Here is a 20,871-nt window from a genome sequence, read left to right as displayed (position 1 = left end):
GACTAGAGGCCCGGTGAATGAAATTCGTGCACGGGGGGGCGGTGTTCCTCAGCCCAGCCTGAACCCTCTCCAATCTGGGACCCCTTGAGGGATGTCCGACTGCCCGGGATCGGGCCTAAACGGGCAGTCGGACATCCCTCTCACAATCCAGGACTGCTGGCTCCCAACTGCTCGCTTGCCTGCCTTCCTCATTGCCCCTAACCGCTTCTGCCTGCCAGCCTGATCACCCCCTAACCACTCCATGCTAGCCTGATTGATGTCTACTGGTCCCCTGCCAGCCTGTTTGCCCCTAACTGCCATCCCCTGCAGGCCTGGTCACCCCTAACTGCCCTCCCCTGCAGGCCTGGTCCCCCACAACTGCTCTCCATTGCAGGCCTGGTTCCCCCCCATCTGCCCTTCCCTGCATGCCCGGTCACCCCCAACTTCCCTCTGCTGGCCTGGTCCCTCCCAACTGCCCTCCCCTGCTGGCTGGCCATCTTGTGTCCACATGGGGGCAGGATTTTTGACCACATGGGGGCAGCCATATTGTGTGTTGCAGTGATGGTCAATCTGCATATTACCCTTTTATTAGATAGGATAGAGGCCTGGTGCAAGGGTAGGGGCCGGCTGGTTTGCCCTGAAGGGTTTCCTGGATCAGGGTGGGGGTTCCCTTGGGGTGTGGGGCAGCCTGAGCGAGGGGCCTGTGGTGGTTTGCAGGCTGGCCACGCCCCCTGGCGACCTAAGCAGAGGTCCTGGTATCTGGGGTTTATTTATCTTCTACAATTGAAACTTTGTAGCCTGGAGCGGAGCCAAGCCTTCTGCTTGCTTTGTGGCAGCAGCCGTTTCTTTTGGAACTTATGTATCTTCTATAATTGAAACTTTGTAGCCTTAAGAGGAGGCCTGGGCTGGCCAGGGTGTGTGGAAAGCTTGGCTTCCTGCATTGCCGGGGGCAACCCTAGCCTCCTGCTCTTTCCAGCTCCGTGGCTGCCGCCATTTCTGTTTGGATTTGTTTACCTTCTATAATTGAAACTTTGCAGCCTTGAGTGGAGGCCTAGGCCAGCAAGGGCAGGCGGAAAGCTTGGCTTCCTCCATTGCTGGGGAAACCCAAGCCTTCCTCCTGCTCTCTGTGGCCACAGCCATCTTGGTTGGGTTAATTTGCATACTCGCTCTGAGTGGCTGGTGGGCGTGGCTTATGGGTGTAGCGGAGTGATGGTTAATTTGCATATTACTCTTTTATTAGATAGGATGGCGCATGTCTCAGTGATCATATGGAGTTTTTTGGGTTTGGCTTAGAAAGTGGTATTAAGCTAGATAGCTGTTCCATGTTAGTGAGTGGACAGCATAGTATGTAAACAGTGTGTTGCAATTTTGTTATACAGGTTAAGCCAACAACTGTATCAAGTTCCTGTCACTTGCCAGATCTTGTGCTTGGTTTTGAGAAAGAAAACATTAAATAAGACCCTAGCCACTTTTGGGGCAGCATGCTATGCAGTGAAAGATGAGAGTCAACATCAAAAGTACCTATAAGTTGGGTGAAAGAAGTGACAGCTGGTTGAATGGAGGGTGGGTGGGGGAATCTTGAACCCTTTGCACTCGCTTGCCTTTTTCTCGATTCCTTTATTCTACTCGGGATTTAATTTTTTAAATACCCCAGATTTTACAAAGCGTGGCAGTAGAATAAAAAACTGGAGTTTCTTTTCATACAAACTTATTTGTTTGGATTTTTTTATATTTCAAATTATTGATACATTTAAAGAGTAATTTGCACTCGACATCTGAGTGCAAAAGGTTAAGAGCATAGAAGAATTTGACTGATTGAGTCATTTTGAACAATGAGAGTTTTGAACAATAGAGATAAGGGGTGTAAAAAAGATGGGTGAGGTGAAGAAAAAGAAATCTCAAGGAAGTGGATTGATAAGTGGTCTTGTTTAGATACGGTGCTTGCATACTATCTAATAAAAGAGTAATATGCAAATTAACCATCACTCCGCTACTTCACAAGCCGCAGCCAGTCAGGAGCGAGTATGCAAATTAACCCAACCAAGATGGCTGCGGCCACAGAGCAAGCAGGAGGCTTGAGTTGCCCCCGGAAATGGAGGAAGCCAAGCTTTCTGCACACCCTGTTGGGCCCAAGCCTCCACTCAAGGCTACAAACTTTCAATTATAGAAGATAAATAAATCCCAGATATCAGGGCCTCTGCTTGGGTCGCCGGTGGCCGTGGCCGGCCTGCAAACCACCACAGCGCCCTCGCCCAGGCCGTTCCGTGCCCCAAGGGAACCCCTACCCTGATCCGGGACACCCTTCAGGGCAAACCAGTTGGCCCCCACCCGTGCACCAGGTGGTTTTATTACTCTATCCTATGTAATAAAAGAGTAATATGCAAATTGACTGTCACTCCAACACACAAGATGGCTGCCCCTATGTGGTCAAAGATCCTGCCCCCATGTGGTCACAAGATGGCCACCACAAGATGGCCAGCAGGGGAGGGCAGTTGGGAGGGACCAGTCCTACAGGGGAGGGCAGTTAGGGATCACCAGGCCAGCAGAGGAGGGAAGTTGGGGGCGACCGGGCCTGCAGGGAAGGGCAGTTGGGGGGGATCCAGGCCTGCAGGGGAGGGTAGTTAGGGGCAACAGGCTGGCAGGGGAGTGGTTAGGGTGTGATCAGGATGGCAGGCAGAATTAGTTAGGGACAATCAGAAAGGCAGGCAGGCAAGCAGTTGGGAGCCAGCAGTCCTGGATTGTGAGAGGGATGTCCGACTGTTCAGGCCCCATCCCTTGAGGGGTCCCAGATTGGAGAGGGTGTAGGCTGGGCTGAGAGACACTCCCCCCCCCTCACCCTCCCCCACCCCCATGCACGAATTTCATGCACTGGGCCTCTAGTATGACATAAAAGGAGCTGAGATGGAAAGATTACGTTTTAGCTAAATTGTGGAGGGCTATGAATGCTACAGAATACAATTTAAAAGCCATTTTGGGGGCATAGTTTAGGAAAGATTTGGAAGTGAGGAGGACCAATTTGAAGATTATTGCAGTCCTGATATTAAGGATTGCTTCAAAAATCTCACCTCAGATTGTTTCTGGGAAGCTCTTCCTGACATCTTCCTCACTCCCATTAAGATTTGCCTCTGCTCTTGTGGCATAGCCACATTTTCACTTGTCTCTTTTATTAGCTCCTAATTACAGGAGCTGTGCCTTACTTTACTTTATATCTATAATGCAAGGCATAGTACCAGGAGATGGTTGCCCAGTAAACGGTTGAATAAAGGGGAGATTTGAACCACAATGGTGGTCTTTAGCAAGGGAAAGGTGTCTTTGTAGAAGAGCTATATTAGAGGCAGGGTGAACAGAATTTGACGCAGTTGGTTATAGGGGATAAGGAAGGAGTCCAGGATGACCCTGTTATTATGCTGCTGCTGGCTAACACTTACTGATTAATTATTTACCAAACACTGAGTGCTTCATTTGTATTTATCCTTCACATTATTGCGGAGGCAGGTGCTATTCAGCTTTACCCATGAAGGAACTAGTCCCAAGGCTACAGATCTGGTAAATCTGATTCCAGAATTTGCGCTTTTAACATTTTACTATTTCCAGATTATGAGTTATTGTGAGTTACCACCTAGTGTTGGAAGTAAGGTCCAGAGGATAAGATAGTTTGTGAGTTATTTCACATCTATTGGATTTGAGAATGACGATCCAGGGAGCAGTTTGAGAACAGACTGGAACCTATGAGGGGACCGAGGTTAAGATCAGGAATTGGCAGTCATCTCAGTACAGTAAAGGTGTTGATTTGCTTCTTGTGGGAGAGATTGTTAAACTTGGGGGAGATGTAAGTGGATGCTTTAGAGGATGAGAGGACAAAGACATCTGGGAGATAGAAATGAGAATGGAGAACTGAGTAGGCAGAATGGCAGCGCTGGAGGGGTGTTACTGTGGATAGCTTGCTAATTTGAAAACTCAGGTGTGGAGGCCTTTCACTTAAAGTAAAATAGTAGCAGCTAGGAAGAGAAAAAAGTTTTTATTCTCAGTCACCAAGATACAGGGTCATATGGCATGAGTATAGTTGGCCTCACCTTTATCTTGTATCCTCAGCAGCCATCAGAATGATCCTTTTTCCTTTTGGATTTTCTTGCTGTCCTTCTCCACATCTGTACTGTCCCTTGATAAGTTCCTCTTTATCTGCATCTTTATTTCCTCAAACCTCCCTTATTCTGCCCTTGCTTTTGGGTGTTTTCATTTGGATGAGGAATTGTTCTGTAACTTCAGAAGATCTTTAAGCATTAATTTGTTGTTTTTAGGTTCAAGAGAAAATAAAAACCCAAGCCCAAGACAAATAATATGGTTCAGTTCTAGGTTAAGAAGAGGGAGAAGCTCAACTTTTGAAGTAGCATTATATTTAAAGTTTACCTGGACCACTAGCTTAAGAAGTTGGCTATTCTTTTAAAAATTCTATTAACTACTATTTGAATTTAACTTGTCTTAAATGTCTGGTTTGCACTAAATATGATCAGTGCCATCTTCGGATAATTGAAATCAGCTAATGGCTCTTCTTAAGCCAGGCTGTTATTTTTAAATCTTAGAAACGATTTGGATGTGGTGGCATAGAAAATTAAAGACATGCTAGCACATTCTTAGGTACTCTCTTGTATGCTTATTCTTATTTTTGGCAATCCCCTTGCCCCCTTGCAAAGATTTCCCTTTGGGATTTTGAGCTGTTGAATGAAATTGTGTTAGAAATGTGAATAAATTTGCATATAATGGACATTTTCTTAATGAGTTTTCTCATGCAGGAATTTGATGAGTCTTTTCAAAAGGTGACTTGAATAACTGAGTCCTGTAAAGTTTGTGTTTTCACACAGGCTGTATACATTTTCTTTAGTTGGTTTCTAGGTGTTTTATGTTTCTGTTACTATTATGATTAGGATATTATTTTTATTACTTAGCAGATTAATAAATACGGCTATATTGGAAGGCAGTTGATTTTTTTTCCCCCCAGACCATTCAGTCTTGACTGAACATTTTTCTTTTCTAAGAGGAATTATTTATTTTCTTGGATTTTCTCAATGTCTGTAAATGGGCACATTTCAAATTGTTTTTGAAAGAGTGTTCCACAGAGTTAATCTATCCTATCTAATAATAGACAAATATGCAAATTGACCATACCTCTGACACACCCACAAGCCATGCCCACCATCCAATCAGAGCGAGTATGCAAATTAACCCAAACCAAGATGGCTACAGCCACAGAGAGCAAGGTTTCCTAGGTAACAGAGGAAGCCAAGCTTTCTGCCAGCTGTTGCAGGCCTAAGCTTCCACTCAAGCTACAAAGTTTCAATTATAGAAGGTAAACAAATTCAAACAAATGGCGGCAGAATGGAGCTTGAGAGAGCAGGCCAGGGTTGCCGCCTGCAACAGGGGTAGCAAAGCTTTCTGCACACCCTGGCCGGGCCCACCCGCTTAAGGCAACAAAGTTTCAATTATAACCCCAACACAAATGGCTGCGGGCCTGGGAGGGAGCCCGAGGCTTGGCTCTGCTCCAGGCTACAAAGTTTCAATTGTAGAAGGAAAATAAATTCCAGATACCAGGGCCTCCGCTTGCGTTGCCAGGGGGCGTGGCCAGCCTGCAAACCACCACAGGCCACTCGCTCAGGCCGCCCCACGCCCCAAGGGAATCCCACCTTGATCAGGGACACCCTTCAGGGCAAACCAGCTGGCCCCCACCCCTGTACCAGGCCTCTATCCTACCTAATAAAAGAGTACTATGCAGGTTGATCATCACTGCAACACACAATATAGCTGCCCCCATGTGGTCAAAGATCTTGCCCCCATGTGGACACAGGATGGCCACCACAAGATGGCCAGCAGGAGAGGGCAGTTGGGAGGCACCCGGCCTGGAAGGGAGGGCAGTTGAGAAGGACCAGGCCTGCAAGGGAGGGCAGTTGGAGGTGATCAACCCTGCAGGAGAGGGCAGTTAGGGGTAACCAGGCCGGCAGAGGAGAGAAGTTGGGGGCAAAGAGGCTGGCAGCAGAGTGGTTAGGGGGTGATCAGGCTGGCAGGCAGAAGCGGTTAGGGGCAATCAGGAAGGCAGGCAGGCAAGCAGTTGGGAGCCAGCAGTCCTGGATTGTGAGAGGGATTTCCGACTGCCCGTTTAGGGGTCCCAGATTGGAGAGGGTACAGGCTGGGCTGAGGGACAACTCCCCTCCGTGCACGAATTTCGTGCACCGGGCCTCTAGTATATATATAAAAGCCTAAGCAACTGAAACAACCGAATGGACGACTGAATAGGCTGCGTGGGGTGACCAGGCCGGCAGGGGGATTAGTGAGGGACAACCAAATGACTGAGCAGCAGGCTGCGTGGGGTGATCAGGCCAGCAGGGGGTTAGTGAGGGATGACCAAACGACTGAGCAGCAGGCTGCGTGGGGTAACCAGGCCGGCAGGGGCACAGCTGGGGGCGACCAGGCCGGCAGGGGCACAGCTGGGGGCGACCAGGCCAGCAGAGATGGGCAGTGAGGGGCAACCAGGCTGGCGGGCGGGGGGGCAGTTAGTGGCGACCAGGCCAGCAGAGGAGCAGTTAGGGGTGATCAAGCAGGCAGGCATGTGAGCAGTTAGGATCCAGTGGTCCCGGATTTTGAGAGGGATGTCTGACTGCCGGTTTAGGCCTGATCCTGCTCAGTCGTTTGGTCATCCCTCACTAGCCCCCCTGCCGGCCTGGTCACCCTACGCAGCCTGTTCGGTTGTTTCGGTTGCAACGGTCGCTTAAGCTTTTATATATATAGATTAACTGCGAAAAACACTTTCAAAAACAATTTGAAATGTGCCCATTTGCAGACATTGAGACAATCCAAGGAAATAAATAATTCCTCTTAGAAAAGAAAAATGTTCAGTCAAAAGACTGAATGGTCTGGGGGGAAAAAATCAACTGCCCTTCAGTATAGCTGTATTTATTAATCTGCTAAGTAATAAAAATAATATCCTAATCATAATAGTAACAAAAATACAAAACACCTAGAAACCAACTAAAGAAAATATATACAGCCTGTGTGATCGGGCCTAAACCGGCAGTCGGACATCCCCCAAGGGGTCCCGGATTGGAGAGGGTGCAGGCTGGGCTGAGGGGACCTGCTACCAATGCACGAATTTCATGCACGGGGCCTCTATTTTAAATGTAAAAAATTGCTTCTTCCATACCATCTTGCCATTTAAGAAAGGTTAGCTGGGAGAAGAAAGTAAATGAGGATCACAATAAAAGTTGGAAAAAGAAAACTGATGGATGGAAAGAACAGAGGTAGGAAGTATCTCCATGGTTGGTTGTTTTGGGCTGATTTTAACTAGGACCCAGTAAAGTAGAGTTCAGAGCAATAAACTGATTCAGTATGAAAATATGACCTGCTGTTCTTTTTTTATTTATTTATTTATTTTTATTTATTTATTTTTTATTGAGTTATTATATGTGTACATATCTTACCATTACCCCCCCACACCCCCCACCCATACATGCCCTCACCCCCCAGAGTTTTGCGTCCATTTTTTATGCTTATATGCATGCATACAAGTCCTTCGTTTGATTTCATATCTCCCCCACCTCTCCCTAACTTTCCCCCTGTAATTTGAAAGTCTGTTTGATGCTTTACTGTCTCTGTATCTATCTTTTCGTTCATCACTTTATAATGTTCTTTACTATCCATAAATCAGTGAGATCATGTGGTATTTTTTCTTTCATTGACTGGCTTATTTCACTTAACATAATGTTCTCCAATTCCATCCAGGTTGCTGCAAATGATGAGAATTCCTTCTTTTTTATGGCAGCATAGTATTCCATTGTGTAGATGTACCACAGTTTTCTGATCCAGTCATCTGCTGACGGGCACCTAGGCTGTTTGCAAATCTTAGCTATGGTGAATTGTGCTGCTATGAACAAAGGGGTGCATATATCCTTTCTGATTGGTGTTTCTAGTTTCTTCGGATATATTCCCAGGAGTGGGATTACTGGGTCAAATGGGAGTTCCATTTTCAGTTTTTTGAGGAAACTCCATACTGTTCTCCACAGTGGCTGCACCAGTCTGCATTCCCACCAGCAGTGCACGAGGGTTCCTTTTTCTCCGCATCCTCGCCAACACTTGTCGTTTGTTGATTTGTTGATGATAGCCATTCTGACAGGTGTGAGATGGTACTGCATTGTTGTTTTGATTTGCATCTCTCGGATAATTAGTGATGTTGAGCATGTTTTCATGTGTCTCTTGGCCTTCCTTCTGTCTTCTTTTGAAAATATTCTACTTAGGTCTGTTGCCCATTTTTTTATTGGATCATTTATCTTCCTTTTATTAAGTTGCATAAGCTGCCTGTAGATGTTGGAGATTAAACCTTTATCAGTGATAGCATTTGCAAATATGTTCTCCCATGCAGTGGGCTTTCTTGTTGTTTTGTTGATTGTTTCTTTTGCTGTAAAAAAGCTTTTTATTTTGATGTAGTCCCATTTGTTAATTTTCTCTTTAGCTTCCATTGCCCTAGGGGCAGTGTCAGTGAAGAAGTTCTTTTGGCATATGTCTGAGATTTTGTTGCCTGTGGATTCCTCTAGTATTTTTATGGTTTCCCATCTTATGTTTAAGTCCTGTATCCATTTTGAGTTTATTTTTGTGTATGGTGTAAGTTGGTGATCTAGTTTCATTTTTTTGCATGTATCTGTCCAATTTTCCCAACACCATTTATTGAAGAGACTGTCTTGACTCCATTGTATGTTCATGCCTCCTTTGTCAAATATTAATTGAGCATAGTGGTTTGGGTCAATATCTGGGTTCTCTATTCTGTTCCATTGATCAATATGTCTGTTCTTGTGCCAGTACCAGGCTGTTCTGAGAACAGTGGCTTTGTAATACAGCTTGAAATCTGGTATTGAGATCCCTCCTACTTTATTCTTCTTTCTCAGGATTGCTGTGGCTATTTGGGGTCTTTTTTTATTCCAGATGAATTTTTGGAGAGTGCTTTCTAGGTCTGTGAAATATGCTGTTGGTATTTTGATGGGGAGTGCATTGAATCTGTAGATTGCTTTGGGTAGTATGGACATTTTAATGATGTTGATTCTACCAATCCATGAACATGGTATGTTCTTCCATCTGTTTACGTCTTCCTCTATCTCTTTTTTCAGTGTCCTGTAGTTTTCTGCATATAGGTCTTTTACCTCCTTAGTTAAGTTTATTCCTAGGTATCTTAATTTTTTTGGTGCGATGGTAAATGGGATTGCTTTTTTAGTCTCTCTTTCTGTAAGTTCATTATTGGTGTATAGAAATGCCATAGATTTCTTGGCGTTAATTTTGTATCCCGCTACATTGCCGAATTCATTTATTAAGTCTATTAGTTTTTTTATGGAATCTTTTGGGTTTTTTATGTACAATGTCATGTCATCTGCAAATAAGGACAGCTTCACTTCTTCTTTTCCAATTTGGATGCCTCTTATTTCTTCTTCTTGCCTAATTGCGATAGCTAATACTTCCAGTACTATGTCAAACAGGAGTGGTGAGAGTGGGCATCCCTGTCTTGTTCCTGTTCTTAGGGGAAATGGTTTTAGTTTTTGCCCATTGAGTATGATGTTTGCTGTGGGTTTATCATATATGGCTTTTATTATGTTGAGGTATGCTCCTTCTATTCCCACCTTGTTGAGAGTTTTTATCAAGAAAGGGTGTTGGATTTTGTCAAATGCTTTTTCTGCATCTATTGATATGAGTATGTGATTTTTATCTCTCAATTTGTTTATGTGATGTATCACGTTTATTGATTTGTGGATATTGTACCATCCTTGCATTCCTGGGATAAATCCTACTTGGTCATGGTGTATGATCTTTCTGATGTACTGCTGGAGCCGATTTGCTAGAATTTTGTTGATGATTTTGGCATCTATGTTCATGAGTGATATTGGCCTGTAATTCTCTTTCATTGTGTTGTCTTTATCTGGTTTTGGTATTAGAGTGATGCTGGCTTTATTGAAGGAGCCTGGAAGTGTTCCTTCCTCTTGAATTTTTTGGAATAGTCTGAGGAGGATAGGTTTTAGTTCTTCCTTGAAAGTTTGGTAAAACTCTCCTGTGAAGCCGTCTGGCCCCGGGCTTTTGTTTGCCGGAAGCTTTTTGATGACTGCTTCAATTTCTTCCATAGTTACTGGCGTGTTGAGCTGTTTAGATTCTTCCTGATTGAGTTTTGGAAGGTTGTATTTTTCTTGGAATATGTTGATTTCCTCCAGGTTGTCCAGTTTGTTGGAATAGAGTTGTTCGTAGTATTTTGTAACAATCCTTTGTATTTCGTCGGGGTCTGTTGTTATTTCACCTCTTTCATTTCTGATTTTGTTTATTTGGGTCCTCTCTCTTTGCTTCTTGGTGAGCCTGGCTAGAGGTTCATCAATCTTGTTTATCCTTTCAAAGAACCAGCTCTTGGTTTTGTTGATCTTTTGTATTGTTTCTTTGGTCTCTATGTCGTTTATCTCCGCTCTGATCTTTATTATTTCTTTCCTTCTGCTTACACTGGGCTTATCTTGTTGCTCTCTCTCTAACTCTTTGAGTTGTTGGGTTAGGTAATTTATTACCATTGTTTCTTGTTTTTTGCAGTAGGCTTGTAGAGCTATGAAGTTCCCTCTCAGGACTGCTTTCAATGTGTCCCATAGATTTTGGATTGTTGTGTTTTCATTGTCTTTTGTTGCCATGATGTTTTTTATTTCTTCCTTGATGTCTTTGGTAACCCAGTCATGGTTTAGTAGCATGCTGTTTAGTCTCCAAGTGTTTGATTTCTTTGGGTTGTTTTTATTGTAGTTGATTTCCAGTTTTATGCCACTGTGATCTGAGAAGATACTTGATATGATTTCTATCTTCTTGAATTTGGAGAGATTTTGCCTATGTCCTAACATATGGTCTATCTTTGAAAATGACCCATGTGCACTTGAGAAGAATGTATATTCTGTGGCTTTGGGGTGAAATGTTCTGAAGATGTCGATTAATTCCATCTGTTATAGTGAGTCATTTAGGATTGATGTTTCTTTGCTGATTTTTTGTTTAGAGGATTTGTCCAATGGTGATAGTGGGGTATTGAAGTCTCCCACTATGATTGTATTGCTGTCAATCTCCCTTTGATATCTTCCAGGAGTTTTTTAATGTATCTTGGTGCTCCTGTTTTGGGTGCATATATGTTTACCAGAGTTATTTCTTCTTGTTGGATTTCTCCCTTTAGTATTATGAAGTGGCCTTCATTTTCTCTTGTTATGTCCTTCACTTTGAGATCTAATTTGTCAGATATAAGTTTTGCTACCCCAGCTTTTTTTTTCATTTCCATTCGCCTGGAAAACCTTTTTCCAGCCCTTTACTCTCAGTCTGTATGCGTCCTTTTTTTTGAGGTGGGTTTCCTGTAGACAGCAGATATATGGGTTTTGTTTTCTTATCTAATCTGTTACCCTGTGTCTTTTGATTGGGGCATTCAATCCATTTACATTTAAAGTTATTATTGATAGGTACTTATTTGACGCCATTTTTATTCTATACCCCTGTGTTCCTTCTTTGCTTCCTATTTCTTTCTCTTTTTTTTTTTTACAGCAGACCCTTTAGCATTTCTTTCATTGCTGGTTTGGTGGTGATAAACTCCCTTAGTCCTTTTTTGTCTGTGAAGCTCCTGATTTCACCTTCAATTTTGATTGATAGCCTTGCTGGGTACAGTATTCTTGGATTTAGACCCTTCCTTTGCATGACTTTGTATATTTCATTCCATTCCCTTCTGGCCTGATGAGTTTCTGTTGAGAAATCAGTTGCTAGTCTGATGGGGGTTCCTTTGTATGTAACTGTCTGTCTCTCTCTGGCCGCTTTTAAGATTCTTACTTTGTCGTTGGTGTTTGCCAACTTAATTATAATGTGCCTTGGCGTCGGTCTTTTGGGGTTCATTTTGCTTGGAACTCTGTGAGCTTCTTGGATTTGTGTGGGTTTTCCCCATAGCAGGGAAGTTTTCTGTTATTATTTCTTCAAACAGCTTTTCTATTCCTTGCTCAGTTTCCTTTCCTTCTGGTACCCCTATTATCCTGATGTTGTTTTGTTTTGTGTTGTCCCGAAGTTCCCTTAGGCTCTCCTCATGCTTTCTAATTTTTGTTTCTAGAAGCTATTGTAATTGGTATTTTTTTCCATCTTGTCTTCTAGCTCACTTATGCGGTCCTCTGCTTCTTCTAGTCTACTTTTGATGCTTTCTATTGAGTTCTTTACAGCAGCGATGTCATTTTTCATATCTTCTTGGTTCTTCTTCATTTCTTCTTGGTTCTTACTCATATTGTCGAATTTGTCTTCCATCCTTTTCAGCCACCTTATGACCATTTCTCTGAATTCTTTCTCTGATAGGTTGTTTGCCTCTAAATCGTTTACTTCCTTTTCTGGTGATGCCTGCTTTTCTTTTCTGTGGGGGCTATTTCTTTGTCTCCCCATGGTCTCTCTTCTCCGGATGTCTGGTTATATAGATCTCTCTCTCAGGCGTTGATTTAAAGGTACAAAATACAACACAACCAGGCACAACAGACAAGGCACTGAACAGAATTGTATTCACGATATTAATAACCTCCAATAAAGGTAACCACCAGAGAAAGACAAATTAGGGAATAGGAGTGGAAGAGGGAGGGTAAAAAGAAAGAACAAAAAAAAAAAAAAGAAAAAGAGTGTGAATCTGAACTTGGAAAAAGAGCAGAAAAAAAAGAAAAGAAAAAGAAAAGAAAAAAAAGTAAGAGAGACAAGACCGATACTAAGAGAGAAAAGGGGAACAAACTATATTTATGTGGAGTAAACTCCACTAGAACAACCACTATTCCCAGCAAATTCCAGCAACACAAGCCTGGAGATTAATACAAACTGCAACACGAGCTAATATCAAGTGAGGCAAGGGAAAACAAAATTAAAAACAAACAAAACAAAGCAAACAAAAGAACCAACCAAACAAACAAAAAGAATAATCAAAACAATCTCATAAAAAAGCATAAAAATTCAATCTAATCAACATTCAAGCAGACAACAACAAAAGGCCAGAGAGAAAAATAATTTTTTTTTTTGGTAGCGTATAGAGAGGTTTGTATGGATTTGGAGCAGGGGGTTGGGAATTAGATATATAAGTAGGGTGAACTTTTAGCAGAGAGTAATCTGAAAAAGTAGGGAAAATCTAAAGCCAGAAAGGGTTAAGATAAACAGGAGATCAAAAGGGGAAAGGTTAGGAGGAGAGTGATGGCATAATGTTAGCTTTGATATAGGGTAAAACAATTGTAAGGGAAAGATGCAAATAGAATGTAGGACACTAATCCCAAAATAAAAGAAAGAGAAAATCAAATGACATTAAAAAAAAAAAAGTAAAATAGTAGTACTAATAATCTTGATTGAAAATAAAAATGTAATAATTAAAAAGGTGAAAATCGAGTGGGGAAAAAGAAAAAAATTAGTTTCTTAAGTAAAAGACGCAAAAAATGAAAATAAAAAAATAAGAATAAAAAATTAAAAAAATTGAAAAAAGAATTTAAAATTAAAAAATAGGAAGACTAAAATGTGCAGTAGCGGCTGTCATTCACTTCCTCTATTATTCTGTTTGGTACGCCTGTTTCCCAGTCTGGGCGGTATTTCAGTTCAGCTTCATTCCAGGGCTCCTTAGTGTTGTAAGCCAGTCCTGCTTTTTAAGCTGGCCGTGTTTTAATTTCTCGTATTTATTTTTGATTACACCAGAGACAATTAGCGTTTCAGCCCCTGGGTGGCAGTGTTTCTGAATTGACTTCTGGGCCTCTCTAGCTTTTTTTTTTTTTTTTGTTCCCCCTCTATGGCACTCACTACCGGTTTGTGGAGGTGTGTGCCTCAGAGCTTGTGGAGGTGTGCGCCTCAGAGATGCCTCCCCCCTCCCCCCCCCATGGTCACACCCAGCTCTGCTCCCCAGGCTCCGAAAAAACAACTTCCCCTGCAGTATTTCAGGGATTTCCACCTGGGTTTTCCTATGTATTGGGCTTAGCAATCAGAGTCGGAAAGAGCCCAAGTGTGCCGACAGTGGGTCTGTGCGCCAGACTGAGGATCCTGCACTCCTTTGAAAATTCTTAGTCTGACCCTCCTCGTCAGATTAAAATGAGTTGCTTTCAAGAGGTCACTTCTGTTAGCAGCTCAGAGGACCCCCCTCCACATCACGGATCACGGCAGTTCCAACTGCCTCCGATTTTTCTAGGCACAGACCTCCCGGTTCCTGCCGGTCCTGCGGCTGCCGCGCTTCCCTCACCCAGTGCTTCCCTCACCCACCACGGGGATTAGAAACCACTCCTTTTTCAGGCGAAATCTGACCTTTACGTGGTGCAGTGAAGAGTTCCTTTGAATCCGAATGTTTGCGCCGATAGGGGACCGGTGGTCTGGTGATCGCAGCAGTTCAGTGTTTGCAGTTGTCGCGGAAAGTCAGGTTTCCAATAAAATCCTCCTTTCCTTGCAAGATGGCGAGGCGCCCGGTGAGCCCGCAGCTCCGGGAGGGGACCCAGCCCCTGTGGGTGCTGCGTGGTCAGAGGAACACTGCCCAGCACTCCCCCGCCTTCTCCTGGAGTTTAGCTGTCCCTTGGCTTGCCCACGTACACTCCCTCTGCGAGCCTCTGCCTTTCCTGCTCTCCGCCCCAGGACCAGCCTCCAAACACGACTCTATTCCGTCGCCATTTTTCTAATCTCCTGACCTGCTGTTCTTAGCCTTATGTTTAGATAAGATAAATAAAGAAGTATTGTGTGGATCCGTATGAATCTTATTTAAATAGTCTTGCAGCTTGGCTTTTTTGTCTTTAACCTTTTGCACTCGGATGTCAAGTGTGACTCGACACGGTTAGCATTAGAATAAAGGAATCGAGAAAAAAGCAAGCGAGTGCAAAAGGTTAATAGTACAAAACCAATAAAATGTCTGCTGAATGTAAACTGTAGATTAATGGGGGGAAAAAAGATAAAATTTTGAGAGTTGAAGACTACTTGTGCAATAGTCAGCAACAGTGGCATGCCAAAGTTGAAGCAGCCCCCTTAAAATGAGTTGCAGGGCCCTGGCCAGGTATTTAGTTGGTTAGAGCATCGTCCCTATATGCCAACATTGTGGGTTCGTTCCCGGGTCAGAGCACATACAAGAAATAACTAGTGAATGCATAAATGAGTGGAATAACAAAGAGGTAGATCTCTCTCTCTCTCTCTCTCTCTCTCTCTCTCTCTCTCTCTCTAATCAGTCAATCAATAAAGAATTTTAAAAAGCTGCAAATGGAGGCCTAGTGGGGATTTGATAATAGGATTTTGTTTTTCTTTAAAATTATTCTGCAGAATTGTAACTTTTGCTATATATCAAGAGTTTATATGTGTATTTTCTTGCTATTAGACTCTGCTTATATGATTTTTATGGGGTTGGAGAAAGGAGAAGTTTTTTTGCTGTGTAGTAAGTTGCTGCTAGGTCAGTGTTACAGCCGTGATGTATCATTTGTATCATATTTTGGGAAATACACATTCTGAATTTTAAAGAATGGACTTTCACATTTATTTTGGATCACAACTTTTTCATATTAGAGATTGCCCTTTGGTTTTATTAGTTGAAGAAATTGCTACAAATTTGGAAAAATTAAGTCAAAAATTGAGTATGAGAAACACTTGTTTTGTTAGTATAGTAAGACATTTTCTGATTGTTTAATATTGACTTACTTTTCATACTTGCAGACAAGATCATCAGATGTTCATTCATCTGGATCTTCAGAGGCACATGTGAGTATAAAAGGCAATTTTTGTATGATTTTTTAAAAATTTAATTTCTCTTTGTTTATATATCTACCCTTATGATTTTACTTGATAAGTACAATTATAATGTACTAGTGGCCTGATGCACGAATGAAGATTTGTGCAAGAATGGGCCTTCGTTCCCCTGGCTGCTGGCACCGCCTTTGCTCTGGCCGAAGCAGCCTTTCCGCTCCAGAGCTACCTTTCTGCCTTCCCATGCTGCCCAGAGGCCCGGAGTGGCTGGGGTGGTGCGGAATGCCTGCGTCGTTGCCATGGTGATGACGCAAACGTCCCACCCCATCCCTGGCCGCTCAGCACCTGTGTATGCAAATTAACCTGGCTTCTTTGTTGGGTTAATTTGCATACTCACTCCAGATTGGCTGGTGGGCGTTGCAAAGGTATGGTCAATTAGCATGTCACTCTTTTATTAGGTATATGTGCCTATTTGTTTTTATCTTATTTGTTAGATGCCCTTCTCTTTTTGTTCTGTTCAGATAAGTTGGAACAGAACATGTTAGAAACCCAGTATGTATATTTCCTTTTTTTTATTATGCTTATAAAATTCTATGCATACATAAAGGTGTATACTTGTACGTTAACTATGGCATTGCACTATATACTGTCATTCTTTTCTTATTGCACAATATACCTATTGAAATCCCTATAAGTTAACAGGCATAGTTCTAGTCTAGTTTTTCTAATGGCTCAAATTTGAGCATCATAATGTTCCACAGAAGAAGTACAATTATTTATTATGGTATTTCTCTGTTGATGGGCATATACTTTTTGTTGAAAGGGTTTTGGTATTTTGTATAGTACTGCAATGAACATTCTTTACATGTTATTACAGCAGTACTCAAAGTATGGTCTTCAGACCCCTGAGAGTCGAGAATCTTTCAGGGGGTCTGTGAGTTCAAAACTATTTTATAATAACACTAACACATTATTTGCCTTTTTCACTGTGTTGACATTTGCACTTATGGTGAAAAAAACAATTGATGGGTAAAATGTTGGCACCTGAACACGAATCAAGGCAGTGTTTCCAAAATGTATTAGTAGTCATTGTATTATTTTTCTTAGGCACAGAAAAATATGCTCGTTTCTCTTAAGACTGTTTTTGATGAAGCAGTAAAATTATTAGTAGATTTTGTCCTTTTATATGAGTCTTTTTAATGTCATATACGATGAAATGGAGAGTACCTATAAGGCAGTTCAACTTACCAAAGTGTAATGTTTATCTTGAAGAGAAAAATACTTGTGGGATTTTTTAAATTGAGAAATGAAACTGGCTTTTTGTTTTTTTTTTTTTCATGGAATACTATTTTTATTTGAAGGAGCAACTGAGAAAGCATGGTTGGGTGTTTGGCAGATATTGTCTTGAAAATGAAAGAACTGAACCTGTTACTTAATATTAAAAGTAAATAGCTATTTGTTACTGATATAAAATTTGAGCTTTCATTAAAAACTTTCCCCATAACTAAGGACCTTTCTGATGAAATTAGTGGTGATATTAAGGGATGAGTGTTTTGATAGTGTATAATTAAATTTGTCAGTATTTGGACAATGGGGTTATTTCTAGTTTTCAACACTACATATATGTTGAAACATATGAAAAAACTTACTTTCCTTTTCCTATAAAGATGGATGCATCTGGACCCTCAGAAAGTGATATGCCAAGTCGGACACGACCTAAGAGCCCAAGAAAACATAATTATAGGAATGAAAGTGCCCGTGAAAGCCTTTGTGATTCTCCTCACCAGAATACTTCAAGAGTAAGTTCTTGATAAAAGTAATAAAGTATAGTTAATGAATTTTTTTTTTAAGTTGATTTCAGAGAGGAAGGGAGAGGGAGAGAGAGATAGAAACATCAATGATGAGAACCATTGACAGGCTGCCTCCGGCACACCCCCCAGCAGGGATCGAACCCACAACCTGGAATCAAACCCGGGATCCTTCAGGCCACAGGCCAACGCTCTGTCCACTGAGCAAAACCAGCCAGGGCTAGTTAATGATTTTAATCTGTCCTTTAATTTGGTGCTTGGATATCTTGGTTTTGTACTTGTTTCATCTTGTACTGTTTGAAAATAGCATTTTTTGTTGTATTTGAGTTAACGATAAACTTAAGTTCATCCAAGGAAATGTTTTTTAGTTTTAAGTGAGGTATGTTTTATTTAAAATTTTCTTTTAAAAATCAACGGGTGTTTTGGATGTAAAATGGTTAAATGGTCACATTTATTGTCCCCTCCCCATCCCCCCATTTATACCACACATTTACTGAACCAAGTGCAAATGCCAGTCACATACACAGATGTTTAAAAAATAGATGGCTCTTGCTCTCAGAGAGCTTATAGTCTTGCCTTGGGAAGAAGACAGACAGGTGCTATTCACACTGGTTAGTGCATTGTCCGGGGCAATACGAGAACCCAGAGAAGGAGCTTCCTTACTGCATGTGTCTGAAAAGTGCTCTTTTTTCAGTTTTAAATGTTTTCTTGTGATTAAATTTGGAAAACATAATAATGAAGATAATCAGCACCAGCCAGTATTAACATTGATAATGCTTAAAAAGTTTTCCATGAATATTTCTCAGCATAAAAATATTTTTACTTTGTTGAGATCCATTTTACAGGAACACACTTAAAAATATTCTGTTTAGTTCAAATTTTTTTAATTTCGCAAAATAAAGTTTTTTATTTATTTATTTTTATTTTTATAATGGTAGTCAATAATATTATTTATTTCACTCCTGTTGTGTGGTCAGACATATTTTAGGCTCCCGATATACATATTAGAAACAGTGAAACTTAGTGGTTGGAGTGAGAGTCGGTAAACGACAGACTATGGACCAAATCCAGCCAGCCACCTGTTTTATTTTTTTTTAATTTCTTTATTGATTAAGGTATCACATATTTGTCCTCATCCCCCCATTCCCATCCCACACCCCTCCCCACGCATGCCCCCACCCCCCTGTTGTCCTTAACCGCTGGTTAGGCTCATATGCATGCACACAAGTCCTTTGGTTGATCTCTCCCCACTACCCCCTCCCTCCCCTCCCCTCCCTCTGAGGCCCGACAGTCTTATCCATTCCTCCTTCTTTCTGGGTCTGTTCTTGTTCATCAGTCTATGTTGTTCATCGTTTCCCCTAGATGAGTGAGATCATGTGCTACTAGAAATACACTTATAGGAACCAAAAATGAGACAAGCAATAATGGTTATGCTGAAAGGCAAATGAATCTATCTGTAGTGAGTTTCTTTCTGGGCCAACAGTTCTTTTGAGACCCAATTTCAATGTCCAACAGTTCCTTATGTGCACATGTCAGCACTGACATTACAGTTCTGGATGGTGGACAAATGGTGGTAATGCAGGTCCGACTCTCTGGTTTGGTCCTGGGCAACCTGCAGTGACACAAAGCTGCTGATTGCTAAAATAAAAATTTTTAATGGATGATTTTATTTCTTTGCGTGAATAGTCCTTAAGTACCTTAACCATTTCCATTTTGGGTTTAGCTCTTAGGCTATAAATAAAAATTGAGCCCAAACATTTTGTTTTATAAAATTATGTCTTCCATTGAATTTACATGCAATTTCATAATTTGTTTAAACTTTTTAAGTTGAAACCAAAGATGTTGACTGAATGATGGCAAAACATTTCTCTTCCTATTTCAGAGAAAAAATTTATCTTGAATCTGTTCCTGAAATCCAATATTGACTTTTGGGTTATAAGCTGCTTTATTTTATTTTTTTTTTTCAAAAGGAATTGAATGTAACTTTAAAATAGTTTGCAGTAATATTACTCTTTCATTTTGCATATTGCAAGGGGAAGCCTTTTTAACTGGGATTGATAAAGTCTAATTTTGCAGTTGGTTAACTTCTCATTTTAGTAGGTGCTAGGAAACCTTCAGATTTAATGGCAGATTAATATTTTCAGTTGTATTTAATAAACATTTTAAGTTATGAATCATAAGCTAACATTCAAATTAATAACTGAACAACTAAAGGTCTATAATTTATTCAAACCATATTTCAGAAGAAAAAGCTATTTCCTCACATTCAAAAGTAATTGATGAATGTTTACTTGTGCAAAAACCTGAAATATTGTTTATGATATATTCCCACCAAATAAAATGATGTTTATAAACATCACTATTGTTGATGAGGTGATTTCAGGTGGAGAAAAATTAGTAGTACATATAAACAAGAGAATATTACTGAGCCATAAAAAAGAATGAAATTTTATCATTTGTGACAGCATGGATGAACCTAGAGGATATTATGCTAAGTTAAATAAGTCAGTCAGAGAAAGACAAATACCATATGCACTTGTATGGAATCTAAAGAACAGAATAAATTAACCTTTTGCACTTGGATGTCGAGTGTGACTCGACATGGTTAGCATCGGTAGCAGCTCATATGTATTTGAAATATAAAAAAATCCAAATAAATAAGTTTGTATGAAAAGAAACTCCAGTTTTTTATTCTACTGCCACGCTTTGTAAAATCTGGGGTATTTAAAAAATTAAATCCCAAGTAGAATAAAGGAATCGAGAAAAAAGCAAGCAAGTGCAAAGGGTTAATAAGCAAAATTAAAATAGACCCATAGATAACTTAGAACAGACTGATGCTTGCCAGAAGGGAGGAGGGTTGAGGAACTGGGTGAAAAAGGTGAAGGGGTTTAGAAGTACAAATTGGTAGTTAATCTTATACTAGAGTCCCGGTGCACGAAATTCGTGCATGGCGGGGGGTGGGCGGGCAGGTGTATGTGTCCCTCAGCCCAGCCTGCACCATCTCCAATCTGATCGACGCCTAACTGCTCCCCTGCTGGCCCGATTGCACCTAATTGCCCTCCCCTGCCGGCGTGGTCATCCCTAACTGCCCTCCCCTGCCAGCCTGGTGACCCCAACTGCCCTCCCCTGCAGGCCAGGTCCCCCCCAACTGCCCTCCCCTGCAGGCCTGGTCCCTCCCAACTGCCCTCCCCTGCTGGCCATCTTGTGTCCACATGGGGGTCGCCATCTTGTGTGTTGGAGTGATGGTCAGTTTGCATATTACTCTTTTATTAGGTAATCCTATCTAATAAAGAGATAATATACAAATTGACCCTCACACCCTTGCCGGCAGGGGAGGGCAGTTGGGTGTGACCGGGCCGGCAGGGGAGCA

At 41.6% G+C, this 20,871-nt stretch overlaps 1 protein-coding gene across 3 annotated transcripts in view; it reads left to right on the top strand.

Annotated features, from left to right (window-relative positions):
- U2SURP (U2 snRNP associated SURP domain containing) overlaps positions 1-20,871 on the top strand; it is a 76,888-nt gene that overhangs the window by 5,987 nt on the left and 50,030 nt on the right. For all 3 annotated transcript variants that reach the window (XM_028138471.2, XM_054714125.1, XM_008161174.3), the window contains exons 2-3: positions 15,664-15,708; positions 17,361-17,492. In XM_028138471.2, the coding sequence (XP_027994272.2) occupies positions 15,664-15,708; positions 17,361-17,492 (177 nt within the window). The remainder of the gene's footprint in view (positions 1-15,663; positions 15,709-17,360; positions 17,493-20,871) is intronic.

The sequence above is a fragment of the Eptesicus fuscus genome, chromosome 3 (genome assembly GCF_027574615.1).
Source record: "Eptesicus fuscus isolate TK198812 chromosome 3, DD_ASM_mEF_20220401, whole genome shotgun sequence".
Lineage (NCBI taxonomy): Eukaryota > Metazoa > Chordata > Mammalia > Chiroptera > Vespertilionidae > Eptesicus > Eptesicus fuscus.
The sequence above is the reverse complement of the archived record's forward strand: the minus strand, read 5'-3'. Positions and strand labels throughout refer to the sequence as shown.